At 37.0% G+C, this 19,616-nt stretch overlaps 1 protein-coding gene across 7 annotated transcripts in view; it reads right to left on the bottom strand.

The window, feature by feature from the left end:
* Window positions 1-931: 931 nt before the first annotated feature.
* Window positions 932-19,616, bottom strand: part of LRRCC1 (leucine rich repeat and coiled-coil centrosomal protein 1) — a 43,334-nt gene continuing 24,649 nt past the window's right edge. For all 7 annotated transcript variants that reach the window (XM_025264977.3, XM_044928506.2, XM_006077406.4 and 4 more), the window contains 10 exons: window positions 15,976-16,180; window positions 15,082-15,221; window positions 13,974-14,175; window positions 13,209-13,394; window positions 12,288-12,462; window positions 10,922-11,085; window positions 6,352-6,560; window positions 6,124-6,261; window positions 3,145-3,280; window positions 932-1,294 (listed from right to left, as the gene is read on the bottom strand). In XM_025264977.3, the coding sequence (XP_025120762.2) occupies window positions 1,172-1,294; window positions 3,145-3,280; window positions 6,124-6,261; window positions 6,352-6,560; window positions 10,922-11,085; window positions 12,288-12,462; window positions 13,209-13,394; window positions 13,974-14,175; window positions 15,082-15,221; window positions 15,976-16,180 (1,678 nt within the window). In that variant the 3' untranslated portion in view covers window positions 932-1,171. The remainder of the gene's footprint in view (window positions 1,295-3,144; window positions 3,281-6,123; window positions 6,262-6,351; window positions 6,561-10,921; window positions 11,086-12,287; window positions 12,463-13,208; window positions 13,395-13,973; window positions 14,176-15,081; window positions 15,222-15,975; window positions 16,181-19,616) is intronic.

Here is a 19,616-nt window from a genome sequence, read left to right as displayed (position 1 = left end):
TTTTGTTGGATGTAGAATTCTCAACTTATTGTTATTTCCTGTACCTAAAATATGTCCTTCACTGCCTTCTAGTCTCCATTATTTCTCATGAGAAATTTCTCAACTGTTAATTATTCCTTTACATTAAATCATATTTTCTTGCTACTTTCAAGATTTCCCCCAACAGTTAGACTGTGAAGTGTCTAGGTGTGGTTTTCTTTGTGTTTATTTATCCTGGGTTTTACTGAAGTTCTTGAACATGTAGATTCATCATTTTCATCAAATTAAGGAAGGTTCCAGCTATTATTTTACCCAATATTTCTTATGTCCTCCCATCTCCCTATAGGCTCCCATTACGTGCTGATATGCTTGATGTCCCACAGATTTCAGTATAAACCTTGCCTGTAATAAATGGGGCCCTCTCTTTACATTTTTTTCTGATTGCATTTAATTTTAAAAAACATAGTTCACTGGCTATTAGTTAGAGTTTGGTATTATATTCTCTTTCTTTCAGAAATAGTAAGGAGAATAGTATTCAGATCTTTGTTCTGCATACACAGGAACATAAGAGATAACAAAATTGAAATAGGAATAAATGAACTGATATGAAATGGAATAAAAGTGTTTTAAGTTGTAAAGTAAGAATTCTCCTCATAAACTAACTAAAAAGGAGTCATTATGAGTGATGTGGAGACATATATATGCATTCTTAAAAATACCACAACTCTTATACAGATTTAAAATATTTTTTGGCTACACTTATGAGCATTTTAAAAGAATGGAGCTACCTCAACTGAAGGACAACCAATAAATATAATTAGTTCATCAACACAGTAAGGTTAACAGTATTAAAATAGTTTCCCTCATGTAGTCAAAATACTAAATTTCCATTAACATACTTATAGGCAAATGTGTAATGATCACACAATGTATATAGCACAGAAACAAGAAAAAGTGTTTTAAGTCTAGTTATTTTGATAGGTTTTTCTAATACACATAATTGTCAACAATTTATTATAAAAAAACCTACATATACAATTAATACTTGATCAAAAGTCTTTTAAAATATAATCAGAATGAAATGTGTAGAAAGAGACATTTCAAAGTCACAGCAGTTACTACTATTACAATATTTAATCATTTTTACAATAGGCCTGCCGATCCATTTCAATTAAATTTGTTCTCAGAACCATCAAATTTCTTGCTGAATTTGACTTAGAGCAAAAGCAAGTTGCTTAATTTTTGTTTCCATTGCTTTTTTGTTCTTGCATGTTTCTTCCAGAAGTCCACGCATTTCTTCTTCAACTCGATGGACCTAAATCAATATGTACATTTTATAACATTTAAATTTCTCAGTGAAAATGCATTTTTAAAAATGCAGACAGTAAAAGATTTGTATATATTTTATAATTTGTGATGTTGATGTTCATTTAAAGCAAGAGGTTAATAAAATGTTAACCTATTCAAATACTAATATGGAAAACAGTGTCATACTGTATACAAAATATTCACATGTGTACTATCCATTTATTTCTCATAGGCTCTTGTAATGAACACATGATAATTTAACTCTATTTTATAGTTCAGAAAACTTGTTCAAGGTAGTGGTACTTCTCAGTAGCATATCTGGATGAAACCCAGTCTTCTGACTTAATCTTCTGACTCAACTGCTTTCTCATTCCTAAGCAGTCCTATGATGCTTATGAATGTCAAATCATGACTCTTGACTTATCCTTACAAACTTTCAAAACTGAAATCACCTCCCTTCCCAAAGAAACTCTTTAAACACTGCATTTCTAAAACTGCTGCTGGTGGTTATACATTATCATCTTTTTGAGAGATAATTTTATGATTTACTGTTAACTCATATTTATTCTCCTAGGATTCAGTGTATTTGATACTATTAATTTCTGCTTGAAACTCTCTCTCCTATTATACAACATTCCTGAGGGTAATACCAATATAGTCATCCCTATCTGTCTACTTCCCTCTTCCTAATCTCTAATATAGACTTCCTAATTTTTTTCCTTCTAAAAATTAACATTTCTCCTAACTTAAATGATCACCTGTATGTAATGCCTTTTTTCAGTCTTACCACATTTAAACTTTGGTGCCATTTTTCTAATTCCCTAACAAACACCTCCCTATGATACTACATCATACTGGCAAGATGTCCAAAATCAAACACAGTATTTTGCTTTGAGTTAAAGGCCTAATATCATACCTTATTTAATAATACCTAGTGTACTCTTGTTCAACACTCAGTAGATTTTAAATATATGAAACAGCCACTGCACTGAAATAACTAAATTTTGAACAAACTGTATTTCTTTATTAATTGTGATTATTTTCAAAGACCTAATTCCCTCTTTCTGGTTATACAGGCTCCTTTAATGTCATTTAACTACACAACCTTGATTATAAAATATTTAGTATACCTTTCCTTTTCTATTAACTCTTTTCCTTTTCTAGTTGCTGATTTCTGAATTTCCAGTCTTAAAGATATGTGTTTCTTATTAACACTTCAAAATCTGGGAAAAATGAAAGTTCATAACTGTCTCATTTAGTGGATCTTAACAGTGAAGTCACATGAGAATCACCTGTTGAGTTTTAAAAATATCCAGGTTTGAACCTAGTCTTAGTGGATCAAAGTATGAGGGGAAAGCTCATACATAAGTATTATTAAAGCTTCATAAGTTAATTCTGATGTTTCCCTGTCATTCAGTATAATCCTATACCCATTCCTTTGTCAATGAGAAACTTGACAGTTTGAACCCTAATTCATAATAAAACAATCCTTGAGAACTTGTCCAAGGCAGTAATGGATTGTACTTAATACATTCACATTCTCACCTTGCCTATGTGTAACCAAAAGGGCTTCCAGCTCAAATTGGTGAAGGATATAAAAATTGTTATCCAGAGCTCATGGAGCAGGTGCATTTCAGGATCAAATTTATAATCTTGGTTTCATTAAAATTCTATTCTACAACTAATCTAAGTATTATCAACATGTAGGTCTGGCTTCATGACTGTATTAGTAACATTCTTCGTATCTATTTGGTTGTTAAATCATGCTGCCTTTTCTCCTTATCACTGTTGAAGATACAATTTACTTAGCTATAACAATTTAATACTGATTATCAAAGTGAATTTTACTTACAGTACCTTTAAATTTGCAGAATCAATACATTTCTGTTTTTCATTTGCCAGTTGTATTATTTCATTTTGATGAGCTTCAACAATTGCATCAACTTGTTTCTTAAAGGCATCATCCATACTTTGAAGCTTTTCCATTGCATCCCTTAAAAACAAAACAAAACCACATATCTACCTGGATGTATAAAAATTAGGATTTTTTTTTTAACATGGAAGCACTCATATTCATGTTTTAATGGGAGCGTAACTCCACTGAATATCAAAAGACTATCTTGGGTAACTAAAGTTATTAGTTCATCATCCAACAGAATCTGTTAGTAACAGTTTAGAGCAGGGTAACATAAGTGGAAGTTTGTTACATTATCCTCTGAAAGTTAGGATACATTGGTTCTCACTTGGGAGTCTAAGGATATGCTTGATAAGCATCTTCACAGATGCTTTCAATTTTTTTTCCTCCATGTATTAGCAGTATGATAATAATTTACAGTGTCTATACTATAGGCAGGTTCAAGTTTATAAGCACGTATGTCTGATTTTCCTATGTTTATGCTTATCAGATAAAACCCTATGTTAATAAACATATTATAAACAGTATTTACAAAATTTCAGTGCTAAATGTTTCTTATAAGCAAAATACCCATTTCTTAATATTAAATATGAATAATTTTATTAAAAACGTTAAGCTCATAATGAACAAGCTTCCTGGTTTTGGCAAAGACCACTGCAACAGTGGACTGAACATTAGGACCGAAACTGTGCTCCTGGGCACGGAAACCATTCTGTGTCCCCCATTTCTTGTTTGCAGGGAATAGATTCCAGCCTCCAAGACTTTCCCTGAGTTTCAACAGGTACATTTGAACAGTCACTTACCAGGGAAGGGAAGGGATGCAGAGATTAGGTAGAAGACCACCTTAGGCCCGATCCACAGAGCACAGGCCCTGCACATACCCTACTCTTTACAGCAACTCCACCCCTGAACCACTGCAATAAACCTGCCAAACCCTCCCATGCTGGGACACAGGTTTTGAGGCACAAGCCTATTGCGTCCCCTTTTGTCTGGCAAAGCAACAGAGTGATCCTTTTCTACATCACCCAAAACTCTTGTCTCTGACACTTCGTTGGGCACAGGTGCAGGGAGACTGAACTTTCAGCATTAGGATCATGAATCAAAAGTCTTTCTTTTATTCCTGTTGCAACATTTGGTAGCTATGTGACCAAGGGCAAGTTCACAACCTCTGGATTTAAAGTCTGTCAACTATAACACGATAATCCTGCCTGTTTGGCTAATCTCACAAAATTACTGCTGGGTTCAAAATAAGATATAAGAAAATAATCAACTTATATGTTATAGAAACCTATGCAAATAAAATCTTTCTTATGAACAATGATTTTATTAAAGTTCTATTAAATTAAAAATCATACCTACCAATCTCAGTCATAAGAACATTAAGGTAAAAATCAGGCCTTTTTATTGTTTTGCTCTTAAAAACACAATAAACAATATAAGAGATTCTAAAAATTGTCAGGCTTTATGGTTTTTATTAAGTTTAGGAACTTCTAGTTATATGAAATGATTGTGTCTTTTAGGATCAAAAGGACTTCATACTGCAAAGCTATGACCAGCAGGAAAGAAAACAGGCTCTAAGTCAATGTTTCATTGCGTTAATGTTTGGTTGTAAAGCAAAGTATAACAGGGTCCATTAGCAGACAATGGACTGTATTATCAATTAAAACTTCTGGGGTGTATAATAACACCTTTCACCTTTTCATTTACATTGAGTTAAAATATGAAAAATCAAATTTCGAGGTTCTATTAGATTTGATATAATGGGGAACCTACCTCTATATGAAATTTTGGGGCTACCTACATGCCACATTATCTACACCATTCTATATTTTGACATAAGAACTGGTCACTAAACCATCTACCTATTTTTTAGGTCAGTTAACTTTAAATTATTTTAACAAGTCTAGTCATATAGTTTATAAGGTAAAACCCTCATTTCCTCTAGAGTATTTTATAAAATCCATATAACAATGGCATATGCGTACAGATTTCTTCCTTATTTAAAATCAGCTCTCATCCTCAGTTGGTGCAGGCTAACTGCTACCGACATCTGTTTTAGATTCTTCAGAAGCTCTCTGTCCCTGGTAGTCAGTGATTTTTTTCCTCTAAACTTCACATGTTGTTGTTTAGTCGCTAAGTTGTGTCCAACTCTTTGCAACCCCATGGACTGCCAGGCTCCTCTGTCCATGCGATTCCCCAGGCAAGACTACAGGAGTGGGTTGTTATTTCCTTCTCCAGGGGATCTTCCCAACCCAGGGATTGAACCCTGGTCTCCTGCATTGGCAGGCGGATTCTTTAGTGCTGAACCACCAGGGAAGCCAAAACTCCACACACAACTCCACATACAACAGCCAAAAATATGAGTTGTTTCCATTCAAACAGAATTTGAAAACAGTAATTCTAGTAATAAAAACTAAATATACAGCAATTACTATGCATCAAGCACTATTTAAATGCTAAACAGCCCATACAAATCATATACATACATAAATACACACATACACAAAGTTTAAACTTCCATCAAATATTAAGGGAGGAACTATTATAATCATTTTATAGATGGAATGGAAATTAAGTGCTTGGCAAATAACCATGTCCAAAATGTTTTTACCTTCCTCATGCCTGCTACTGCTACTGCTAAGTCACTTCAGTCGTGTCCGACTCTGTGCGACCCCATAGATGGCAGCCCACCAGGCTCCCCTGTCCCTGGGAATCTCCAGGCAAGAACACTGGAGTGGGTTGCCATTTCCTTCTCCAATGCATGAAAGTGAAAAGTGAAAATGAAGTCGCTCAGTTGTGTCCGACTCTTAGCGACCCCATGGACTGAAGCCTACTAGGCTCCTCCGCCCATGGGATTTTCCAGGCAAGAGTACTTGGTTTTCTTTAAAGATATCCCACATACTTTAGGACTTAATGCTTACTTTTGTAGTTCGATACTTTTGTCTCTTTCTGCTTTAAGTTTTCTTTCTTTGTTTTCAAAGTTTTCTTTCACTTCTTTTACTTGCATTTCAAGATGACATAGAAGTTCTCCTTTATCATGCCACTTCTGATTAAGTGTACTAATATGAAAAAAAATAATTTTAAAAAAACCGGTTACATGAAATTATTAAGCCACATGTTATTACTCAATGGGAAATACTGTATAATACCTGTAAGCTTTTCTGATTTCATCAAGTTCTAATTCCTTCACTTTCAGCTGCTGTTTTAGTTTCTCTTTCCTTTCATTGTGTCTTTCTAGTTTCTCAACTATTTCATCCAGTTGTGAAGATTTTTCTTCAAGTTGTTCCTGAGTACATTTTTGTATTTCAGTGATCTTTTCATGTAATATTTTGATTTGTTCCTCTCTTTCCTGTAAACACTTCATTTTTACAGAAAATAAATCATTATTAAAAAAACAATTATTTTTCTTAATCTTAAATGTCTTATTTCCAAATTCAATATGGTTTAAAATTACTATAAAAACTAAAGATTAAAAAATAAATTGAATGTTCAGGGAATGTTTTAGAAAAGATTTCTACAGAACATTTAAAAAATCACAATCAATAAGGAATAGCACCATTACTTTGTTTTAAATGCCATTAAGAATGATACACTATGTACACTTTTTATTTCATTAGGTTACTACCAACCACACAAAAGGAGTACACGGGAAGAAAAACAGTATAATGACAATTTTATTTAACATGGAATATAGCAAAGATTGATATTCACGATGCATGTATGACACAAAGTACGATTTCTACTCTGCTAAACAAGTGTCTTCTGCATTAGAGTGAACAAATACTTTAAAGTATAATTTCATCACTATTGAAATGTCCCATGAAAATAGATTCTACATTCCCCCAAACTTCCTTTCATCTTCTGTCCTGTGAGGCCAACTGTATCCTCTTATTTGCATACTACACATCAGAGGATTAATGAAAGATCAAAACTACCTTGTTCAGTTCAGTTCAGTTCAGTCGCTCAGTCATGTCCGACTCTTTGCGACCCCATGAATCGCAGCACGCCAGGCCTCCCTGTCCATCACCAACTCCCGGAGTTCACCCAGACTCACGTCCATCGAGTCAGTGATGCCATCCAGCCATCTCATCCTCTGTCATCCCCTTCTCCTCCTGCCCCCAATCCCTCCCAGCATCAGAGTCTTTTCCAATGAGTCAACTCTTCGCACGAGGTGGCCAAAGTACTGGAGTTTCAGCGTTAGCATCATTCCTTCCAAAGAAATCCCAGGGCTGATCTCCTTCAGAATGGACTGGTTGGATCTCCTTGCAGTCCAAGGGACTCTCAAGAGTCTTCTCCAACACCACAGTTCAAAAGCATCAATTCTTTGGTCTCAGCTTTCTTGATAGTCCAGCTCTAACACCCATACATGACTACTGGAAAAACCATAGCCTTGACTAGATGGACCTTTGTTGGCAAAGTAATGTCTCTGCTTTTGAATATGCGATCTAGATTGGTCATAACTTTCTTCCCAAGGAGTAAGCGTCTTTTAATTTCATGGCTGCAATTACCATCTGCAGTGATTTGTTAAGTGTTTGCAGGTATTAGGCCTCATCTGACTTATTTATGCCAATGAACATATCTGCTTTACAGGTGCATGCCTGGATGCTGGAACCCTGTAACATCAACTAATGATAACCGTCTCTACCAGTAAGAAAAAAATGAAATTAGTAGTTCCTATTTTCATCCTGTTTCCCCTGTCCCACCTTGCCTTTTTCCCTTTTGGGAAGATGATGGAGGCAAACAAACAAATACTGAATGAGGCTTATTTAGGAATGAATTCATCAGTATCTTAGAAAATGTGGTTCAATTCCTCAGTGTGTTATACATCTAAAAATTCTAAGCAATGGTATCAGGTAGTCTTGACCAACATTTCCATAATTTATTTTCTCCCCACAACTCTCATACTTAAGTACTTAGGGGAGAGCAGTCTTAATATATTATTCAGTTCAGTTCAGTCGCTCAGTCATGTCTGACTCTTTGCAACCCCATGAATCGAAGCACGCCAGGCCTCCCTGTCCATCACCAACTCCCGGAGTTCACCCAGACTCACGTCCATCGAGTCAGTGATGCCATCCAGCCATCTCATCCTCTGTCATCCCCTTCTCCTCCTGCCCCCAATCCCTCCCAGCATCAGAGTCTTTTCCAATGAGTCAACTCTTCGCACGAGGTGGCCAAAGTACTGGAGTATCAGCGTTAGCATCATTCCTTCCAAAGAAATCCCAGGGCTGATCTCTTTCAGAATGGACTGGTTGGGTCTCCTTGCAGTCCCAGGGACTCTCAAGAGTCTTCTCCAACACCACAGTTCAAAAGCATCAATTCTTCGGCACTCAGCCTTCTTCACAGTCCAACTTTCACATCCATATATGACAACTGGAAAAACCATAGCCTTGACTAGACAGACCTTTGTTGGCAACGTAACGAACGTCTCTGCTTTTAAATATGCTATCTAGGTTGGTCATAACTTTCCTTCCAAAGAGTAAGCGTCTTTTAATTTCATGGCTGCAGTCACCATCTGCAGTGATTTTGGAGCCCCCAAAAATAAAGTCTGACACTATTTCCACTGTTTCCCCATCTATTTCCCATGAAGTGATGGGACCAAATGCCATGATCTTTGTTTTCTGAATGTTGAGCTTAAAGCTTATTATTATTAGGAATTCATAAAAACTACAGAAGATTCTTATGAAATAACCCTGCTAATAAAAATAACATTGTAGCATCAGAGAATCTTGTGACCCATACTTAAAAGTACCAAAATAATACATATGAGGAAACCAAACCTCAAAAATCCTGTTTTAGAATCTACTTATTTGAAAATATTGAACTCCAAATTCTGCAAATTAGCTCATTATCCCTTTAAGTTATTAGCTATGGTGAACTATTTGGGCTTCCCTGGTGGCTCAGAGGTAAAGAATCCTCCTGCCAATGCAGGAGACACAGGTTTTATTCCTGGGTTGGGAAGGTCCCTGAAAGAGGAAATGGCAACCCACTCCAGTATTGGAGAATCCCATGGACAGAGGAGCCTGGTGGGCTACAGCGCATAGGGTTGCAAAAAGTTGGACACGACTGAGCAACTGAGCACACGGTGAATTTATCACTATAAGAAATTATACCTAGTTATCTCTGTATGTTCTGTAATGAGCTGGGATGCACCATTAATGCTCATATCTTTGAGCTTGATACAACGGTCTTTAAAGTAAATGTACTAAATTGTGAAAAGAAAGAAAAATGATGAGTTGAAAACTTTTTTTTTTTAAAACCAAAAATCTAAAAACTAATTTCCTTTTTGGCTCCACTGTGTTATTCATTACTAGTGATTTTCTCCCAAAACTCTGTTCAGAGACTGATAAGCAGTAGTCTTACTGCAGAAGTCGTTATGTCAAACATGGTATTATACTGAATATAGAAAAAATGCTTACTGATTAAAAATTTTGAATAATTTTCAGTGTAGCTTGGCATGTATGACAGATATAATGGAAGTTTTGGTTTCTTCCAAAAGCAAAAACAATGATGTAATTGTTTAGGGTAATTATATTATCTAAATACAGTTCAAAAATCCCAGTTCAAGCATTCATAGTCTAAATCTAATTATGGATATAACAACATGGTGATAATGTTTCTTAATTTTCTGTACTTGATGAAGTTCTGTTTCTTAAAAATGACTAAGGGGGGAAAAATCAAATCTTAGATAGTTATAATTAAAGACTGAGTTCCTTAAAAAAATAAAATAAAAAAGAGAGAGAATGAGTTCCTAACTTTGTGGGTGATAATCCCATTTAGAAGTTTCTTAAAACCCCGTTTCTTGGGCTATTTTTTTAACACCTTGAAGATAATCTTCAGAAGAAAATTCTGGAGTTCAAATATGATTCAAATTTTGGAGTTCATGCTAACTTTCAGAATATTTCTCTGGGAATTTTCACGTAATATACTTTGAAACAAGAGATGCTGTTAGTTTTCCCTAAGACAGGCCATATTAAAGAAGAAGGTAAAAACAGTGTGTCTTGGAAATAAGCACGAATCTTTTACATTCTGTTCATGGCATGCTGAAGTCCATGGGGTTGCAAAGAGTGGGACACCACTGGGCGACTGAACAACAACAAGGTTTCGTCACAGAGAATTCTGAGAACTGAGTTAGCAATACTGGAAGATACTAAACAACACAAAGTTTAAATAAAAATGCTACCTTTTTTTGGTTCCTAACCCTTTACGGGGCTCTGAAGGCAAGAACACTGAGGTGGCTTGCCACGTCCTCCTCCAGTGGACCATGCTTTGCCAGGCCCTGCTGCCGCCACACGTGGCCAGACAGCATGCTGGCTCCCTGCACGTCCCACTGCTGGTCCTCGCTGAGTGTGCATAACTCCACCGGCCGCCAAGCCCAGGGAAGCCTGGTGTGCTGCATGCACAGAGGGGGTCGCAGAGAGCTGGACATGACTCAGCAACTGAAGAGCAACCACCACCCATTATGGACACTAGTTGCAATTACTCTGGAGGGCCATAATAACACCCTCCATAAAATTTTGAGGTAAAAGTAATTTCAAGTTAATAAATGTATTATATAACTTTTAAAAGCAAAGTGGCAAACGTTATTAAAAAAACACGATAGTATGTCTTAAATTCCACAACAGTTGGGATTCACTGAGACAAGTATTTATTAGATAGTTCGATCCACACATTTTCAAACTTTCCCTATGAGCTGTTCCTAAAATAAAACGTCAAACTCACCTCTTTCAATTTTCCAATGGTTTCGGTTTGGTCGTCTATGATTTTACATTTGATTCTTATTGTGTCACTGTCACGCTCGCTTGCTTTTCGCAGACATTCATTCTCCCTATACAAACTTTCAAGCTGAGCCTCTACTCTCCCATGATTTTGGACTAGACAAGACCCTAGGAAACAAACATCACAGTAAAAACCTTAAGAAGACCTTAGAGATTTGTTTTTAACGAGTATCTAATTTTATAGTGTATGACAGAATGAATAAAAGAAGCTGAATAAAGAAACAAAATACGTAACAACATAATACGAAGTGGAAAGAGAAGAAAGGGGCCTTTTAAAAACTGTGGGTATTTGAGAACCTAAAACCACAGTAACCATGCAAGCAGCTACTTTTGTGAACAACTAAGGGAAAGTGAAAGGGAAGTCGCTCAGTCGTGTCCAACTCTGCGCGACCCCATGGACGGCAGCCCACCAGGCTCCTCCGTCCCTGGGATTTTCCAGGCAAGAGTACTGGAGTGGGGTGCCAGTTCCTTCTCCAATGCGTGAAAGTGAACAGTGAAAGTGAAGTCACTCAGTCGTGTCCGACTCTTAGCGACCCCATGGACTGCAGCCTACCAGGCCCCTGTGTCCATGGGATTTTCCAGGCAAGAGTACTGGAGTGGGTGCCATCGCCTTCTCCGGTGAACAACTAACTGAGACACAAAATATTTAATGGGTCATGTTATGCTGTCCATACAAACAAAATTAATTTGTAATCATATTACAGATTCCTACATGGAATGGTCAAATAAGCAATGTTCCATTTAGGCCAACATCTACTAGTCATAATTTGTAAAGTCTCCATGAATGCCTTAAAACAGTGTATATCTCTTGCTTTATGGTGACTGGAAAGGGAATGAGACTAAGGATAAATTTACCTGAACCTAAAATGGCTTTTATTCATAACTGATTTCACATTTCTCCACATGTAACAAGATAAATGTTAGCAACATTTATTTTCTTAGCAAAAAAATGAATGCTGCATATGTACAATTTAAAATCACTAGATAAGAAAGAATTGTTTTCAATAACTTATTCAGCTGTAGCATCATAAAGGTATACCTGTTCAGAAACATAACCAAATTACACTGGGAAGAAAATCAGAGACAGCAAAATATCAGAGCTATAACTATAAAATGGGTGTGATAAACTCCTTCTGAATTCCTTAGTATAATTTCATTCCTGTCTGACTGACCAATGACCAGTTACCCTTCTGTATAAAGCGTCACCTTCTTTCCTGGGATGTCTAGGAAGAATTAACCCTCCCTTTTCTAATACACTGGTTTGCAGGATGAGCAGAAGGGGCTATTTTTTGAAAAATTGAGAATTTTACCCTGTAGTGCCAACTCATGTCCCCATACTTTTCTTTCTGTCCTTAAACCATAAATTAGCGATTCCTTGGCAGCTAGCTCGGAAATAAGCTGCATTTTTTCCTGCTTGAGAAGTTCTATTTGAATACTCTTCTGCTTGTCATCTTCAATTAAAATTTCAAGTGTGTTGATTTGATTCTGTATACCACCAAAAAACATTGAAAAGAATGCAAAGTGATTATTATATTTAAGTACTTCTTTATTTTCTTTCTGTATTTTATAGTGAGAAAAAATGTTATTTAAGCAAATGCAAAGTAATGTTCCTAAATTTTACATAGAAAATGTTTTAATTTTATTGACTAAAAATAAATGTAGGTCATTAAATAAAAAGTCAAATTTTAAGAGGCTATTTATGTAAAAACTCTGAATTTTATTTAATATTTTAAAAAGAGCAACTACACATGTATTAGTCAAAATTTCTCACCAAGGATTTCCATCAACAGTCTAATGGTCACTTATATAAAGTGAGTCCTTTTGAGCAAAATATCACTAATATTTAAAACTGAGACAACAGAAATAAAGTAATTAAAAAAGTATTATAGTTAGGTATATTAGTATGTAAAGACGTCCACTACCACAAAATTAATATCAATAATTCCTTTGATATTTTCCAAACTTCAACCATCTGTATCACTGTAAAACTGGTATCTATTTACTTAGTATGCTTCTTAAAATTAATTCACTTACTTATTTAAATACGATTTTAGTGTAAGTAGTACAACCTGGGTAGCCATGGTTTTCTCCTAATTATATTAGTCTTCACACACATAAAAATATACTTGGTGTTATCTAGTTCACAATTGTATACTTCCTAAAATGATCACAATATACTTGAAAAAAATGACATAAGAAGTTAAAAAGGAAATATAGTGGTAGTGTCTTACCTGTAAATTTGCTGCTGTTTCCTGTTTCAATTTAGAAACTTCTGCAAGTTTTGTTTTTTGTTCCTTCACCATACAGGTTAGGTCTTTAATTAAAGAAGATGACTCATTTTCTTTTCGTTGAGCCCAAACGAGAGCATGCTTGCTTTTTGCTAATTCAGTTGCAACATTTTCAAAACCATCTTTAACCTATATTTTAAAATTGCATTATAAATAGCAGTTCTCGGAATATTTAGAAAATATCTGATTTTGGAAATAGCTTACTTTTTTCATTTTTAGTATCTGAGTTTAGCAATAGCATGAAATTCACAGGTAACTGGCTTCACAGGTCAGCCAGGCCATATGTGTTTATGTGTTTTAAGGTCTGGACCCTGCTATTTTGACACAAAAGCAGCCAGACACTGTGTAAACAAGTGAGCATGGCTCTGTTCTCATAAAACTTTACAGAAACAGGTAGTGGGCCAAAAATAGCCCAGAGACTTTAGTGTGCCGATCCCTGCTCTAAAGTACAAATAATAGACAATGCAGGTTTCCTAATTCCTATTCGAGTGCTCTCTTTACTTGACCATTTATAATGTCACTTAGCTTTGGCAACAGCACTGAAGATTAGCTATTATTTATGTGAAGAAATAAGGCTCTAAGAACCTAATTTGCTTACGATCCTATAGGCAGCATGCAAATAGAGCTAGAATTCTAAAATGTAGTCCTCTTATCAAATCATAACTTGCTGATTCTGTTTTCAATAAAAAGCTAGATGCCAGTTCTTACGTCTTTAAATCTTCTGGCTTCAACAGTTAAAGCAATACGGAATTCATTTTCTAAATCCATATACTGTTGATTTAATGCATCAATTTTGTCTTGATATTCTTTTATAACTTGCTCATGCTTTCTCTCTTCTTTAGCAATTTCTTTAGCTAAGGCTTCCTGGAACTCAGCTTCACTAAAAAACTCCCTTGTTTCAATGTCTTTCCTGGAATGAAAAACAAAAATCAAAGGATGCTGTTTACATGGAAAGAAAACTTTAAAGGCCTTTAGGTACTAAATATTCTGTATTTCCTATTGTTAAAGATCGGCTCCTTACTTTCAAACACAAAACTAGGGACAGGATGGTAGATGCAGGAAGAACACAAGTTTATTTGACTGTTCATTCAGTGGTGACAGGGATATGCCAAGTCTTAACTTCACTGAGATAGTTCACAGTCATTTTATGGTTTCTAATATCCTTTGGGTGTATTCACAGGAGTCAGGTTCTGCTTCACTGCATCTTCTATGTTGCTTGAGTCTTTAATATACAGTAAACACAGTCTACAGGGCAAAACTACAGCCCTTGGACCAAATGTGGCCTGGTGCCCTTCTTGTGGGGAAATAAATTTTTATTGGAACACAGCACATCCATTTGCTTACACACTGTCTATGGTTACTTTTGGGCTACAAAGAGACAGTTAGGCATGACCTGAAAAGCCTGAAATATTTTCTATCTGGACCTCCACAGGAAAAAGTCTGCTGAATCTGCTTCCAAGGAATAAAGTATACTGATAATTTAATAAGTAGTTACTTGGAAGTCAATTAAACAGTTTTCTCTATTTTATAACGATCAACTTTTGGTTGGGCTTAGAGAAACGCAAAATGAGCTTCACTGCTCTAAATCCATACTTCAACCTTAACAAAGTAACTGATTTGTTTCTAAGTTACAAGTTCTTACAATAAGACTGATTCTAAAGTATACATAAACATGTTATTTTTCATGAGCTAATTCTGTCAGAATTCACCATTGCTGCATCACTGTCTAGTTCTGGGGGGAGGGGCAGAGAGAACCAAGTGACTTTTTCTGTTTTTCAACGTCTGTATTTTCCTGATATTTACATATTTCACTTACCTGTGTTCTTTTTCTTTTAATGCAAGCAGTTCATGAAGTTGTTGCACCTGTTCCTTTTCCTGATGAAGAGAAGTCCTAAGTAAGTTTATTTCTCTATCAGCAGCAGCAGCTTTGAGTTCCACCTCTTGGATAAGTCGCATCTGAGTAAAATGCACACAATTACAGTATTTAGATAATCTCCTCTGCTTCTATTTTAATTTCAGTTACCCAAAGAAAAGTGTCCTCTAAGTAACAGGACCTAGTGACTAAGCTGATTTCCAAAATTAACTAAATAACAGTGTGGTTACATAAAGTTAAGTCTTAGAAGCATCAAGGGCTTCCCAGGTGGTGCTAGTGGTAAGGAACCCACCTGCTAATGCAGGAGGCATAAGAGACGCGGGTTCGATCCCCGGCTCAGGAAGATCCCCCTAGAGAAGGGCAAGGCAGCCCACTCCAGTATTCTTGCCTGGAGAATCCTATGGACAGTGGAGCCTGGTGGACTACACTCCACAGGATCACAAAGAGTTGGACACAACTGAAGCGACTCAGCATGCATGCAGAAGCATCAAACATATTAGACTAAATCTTATTTGCACCATGAATCTTAAAAAAAATTTCTATTCAGAAAACACAAAAATTAAAAGCCTTCAAGCACCCCCAAGGAGTCATTTAAAAACTGGCTCTAATAAAACACAAGCCTAGCAACTAGCAGTATATCCACCAACTCTTCTTATAACTGCTTTGTGAATGCTGGAGGCCTTAATTCAAGAAATAATTCCGCACGTGTAATGAATGACTGGCACGTGTAATTTTTGCATCCAATCTAACATCTCTGTCTGCGTATGATGATGTAGCGTGTTTCAGGAGAGACGCTATGAGCGTGTAACCCGCGGAAGCACAGATGGCAGAGCGTACCTGTGCGGCTTGCTGCTGCCCCTTCTGCCTCTCCATTTTCTCCAGCGCTTTTTCCAGGGTTCTCAGGTGTCTAATGTGATCATCTTGTTGGTCTCTTGCTTTAATTAATTCAATAGTTAGTTTTTTAATTTCATTTTGAAGTCTGTGAACCATAATTTCCAGCTGAAGCTTGGAATTTCTCTCTTTAAAAATAATTTCTTTTAGCCTAAAGCATAAATCACATTGTAAGTATACTATACATATAAAAAAGATGAAAACTGTACTAAATACTAAGCTTAGAGAGGAAGTAGAGAGGAAGATTCGTAGGCAGGAACACAGAAGAGAGGAAGATTTGAAGTATCTTCCAAATTCTCATTAGATTAAAAAACAGCTGAAAAACAGTATGCCATCCCCCTGATCCCTGAAACTAGCATTGTGTCAAAGGGAAAACATTTTACATAAATTAATGAATCTTTATCTTTTGTGAACTTTACTATTTGACAGCAAAACTTAAAAACACCTTATTTGTTTCAGGCATTGTGCAGATGTGGGCTTAAAAGCAAGTAAGATAATTAAGATACAGCCTAGCCTTCAAGGAGCTTAACATCTGGCAGAGGACACGCATCCATTTATAAAGCTACAGAAGAGAAGTAACTCTGAACAGATGCCTGCAAATCAACTCTGACCTTCCTGCATCTTTCCCAGACATTAAGTACCACAGCCTAGTACTATACCAGCTCGGTGTTACTCAGAGTCTTTTGACTGAAAATTCTCAGTTTTAGGAAGAAAGGAGAATTTAGTGAAACATGTAACTAACCAATTGAGAGGCAGGGATGGCAGTGTTCTGAGGGACCACTGAAACCAAGGATATGAACACTATAAGGTCTCTCTGATTCCCTACAGGCTGGTCTGAATTCTTCCCATGGCAGGTTTTTTAGAATGCACTCAGGGGAGATAGGGAAGGCTACAAACATCTCTAGACTCATGTTCTGACAGCAGTGAGAACCAAGCAGAAGAGATTACCTTTCTCTACCTCAACTTTGAACTGAGTTCTGGGAAAAGCCCGTTAGTCCAATTTGGTTCATATGCCCGCTTCATGCACCAGTCACTGTGGCCATAGCTAAGGTTTACCTTTACCCACCGTGGTCAGGGGTTCCTCTCTTGACCAATATTATAGGCAGAGAGGCAGTTCATGACAGAACCGGAGTGTTTAAAAAGGGGACAATGAATAGCAAAGACAGAGCCTCATGAAGGAATTTCTGAGCCAGGCAGCCACTCCAATGTGTAATTTCTAAGTTATAACTGAGAAAAATCCCTGTACCTATCAACTCCTACATGAGAGTCACTGCTCCAATTTTTGTTCTTAATATCTCTCTTCTTGCCTTTGAGAGTGGTCTCCAAACTGGTCTTTCCACTCCAGTTTGGTATGTTACATGAGAGAATATTAGACTTTAGTCTGTGAAATATATGGTGGAAGGGGCAGAAAAGCTACAAATAAAAAGAATTAGAGTAATCCTGTAAGCAGAAGATAAGGGCCTAAACTAATGCAAAAATTTGGGGACAGAAAGAAGATGGTTCAACACCTTTTAAGTAGAATGAACAGGGTATCGAGACCTACTGGTTATGAAGTCTGAGAAAGAGGAAGGAAGCAAAAAAATGATTCTGAAATTTCTAGCTTTGGTGGCTGACGATATGAAACATCATTATTAGAACAAGGAATATAAAATAAGGGAGCAGGAAAAGTTGACCTAACGATATGTTAATCTTAGGAACTTAAAGAAATGTAGACAAGGAATTTTTAGTAGATGATTAGATGTACAATCTGTTAATCAAGGAGGCCTGGATAATAGATAAGAGATTTGGAAGTTTATAGATTAGGTATTAAAGGTATCAGGTCAGTTCAGTTGCTCAGTCGCGGCCAACTCTTTGTGACCCATGGACTGTAGCACGGCAGGCTTCCCTGTCCATCACCAATGCCCAGAGTCCACCCAAACCCATGTGCAAGGAGTCAGTGATGCCATCCAACCACATCATCCTCTGTTGTCCCCTTCTCCTTCTGCCTTCAATCTTTCCCAGCATCAGGGTCTTTACAGATGAGTCAGTTCTTCACATCAGGTGGCCAAAGTATTGGAGTTTCATCTTCAGCATCAGTCCTTCCAATGAATATTCATTGGAAATCCTAAATTTCCTTGAGGATTGATTGGCTGGATCTTGCAATCCAAGGGACTCACAAGAGTCTTCTCCAACACCACAGTTCAAAAGTATCAATTCTTCCACGCTCAGCTTTCTTTCAGAGAAGGCAGTGGCAACCCACTCCAGTACTCTTGCCTGGAAAATCCCATGGACGGAGGAGCCTGGTAGGCTGCAATCCATGGGGTCGCAAAGAGTCAGACACAACTGAGTGACTTCACTTTCACTTTTCACTTTCATTCACCGGAGAAAGAAATGGCAACCCATTCCAGTGTTCTTGCCTGGAAAGTCCCAGGGATGGCGGAGCCTGGTGGGCTGCCGTCTATGGGGTTGCACAGAGTCGGACACGATTGAAGCAACTTAGCAGCAGTAGCTTTCTTTATGGTCTAACTCTCACATCCACACATGACTACTGGAAAAACCAAAGATTTGACTAGATGGACCTTTGTTGGTAAAGTAATACCTCTGCTTTTTAATACGTTGTCTAGGTTGGGCATAGCTTTTCTTCCAAGAAGCAAGTGTCTTTTAATTTCATGGCTGTAGTCACCATCTCCGGTGATTTTGGAGCCCAAGAAAATAAAGTCTCTCACTGTTTCCATTGTTTTTCCAACTATCTGCCATGAAGTGATGGAGCAAGGTGCTATGATCTTTGTTTTCCATATGTTGAGTTTTAAGCCAACTTTTTCACTCTCCTCTTCCACTTTCATCAAGAGGCTCTCTAGTTCCTCTTTGATTTCTGCCATAAGGGTGGTGTCATCGCATATCTGACGTTACTGATACGTCTCTTGGCAATCTTAATTCTGGCTTGTGCTTTATCCAGCCCAGCATTACGCATGATATATTCTGCATATAAATTAAATAAGCAGGGTGACAATATATGGCCTTGACATACTCCTTTCCTGATTTGGAACCAGTCTGTTGTTCCATGTCTGGTTCTAACTGTTGCTTCTTGACCTGCATACAGGTTTCTGAGGAGGCAGGTCAGGTGGCCTGGTATTCCAATCCCTTTAAGAATTTTCCAGTTTGTTGTGATCTACACAGTCAAAGGCTTTGGTTATACAATAAAGCAGAAGCAGATGGTATCTGGAATTCTCTTGCGTTTTCTATGATCCAATGGAGGTTGGCAACTTGATCTCTGGTTCCTCTGCCTTTTCTAAATCCATCTTGAACATCTGGAAGTTCATGGTTCACATACTGTTGAAGCATGGCTTAGAGAATTTTGAGCATTACTTTCCTAGTGTGTGAGATGAGTGCAATTGGGCAGTAGTTTGAACATTCTTTGGAATTGCCTTTCTTAAGGATTGGAATGAAAACTGACCTTTTCCAGTCCTGTGGCCACTGCTGAGTTTTCCAAATTCACTGGCATATTAAGTGCAGCACTTTCACAGCATCATCTTTCAGGATTTGAAATAGCTCAGCTGGAATTCCAACACCTCCACCAGCTTTGTTCGTAGTGATGCTTCCTAAGGCCC

Source organism: Bubalus bubalis, chromosome 15 (genome assembly GCF_019923935.1).
Source record: "Bubalus bubalis isolate 160015118507 breed Murrah chromosome 15, NDDB_SH_1, whole genome shotgun sequence".
NCBI classification, from domain to species: domain Eukaryota; kingdom Metazoa; phylum Chordata; class Mammalia; order Artiodactyla; family Bovidae; genus Bubalus; species Bubalus bubalis.
Note: the sequence above shows the minus strand (reverse complement) of the source record. Positions and strands in the feature narration are given on the sequence as shown.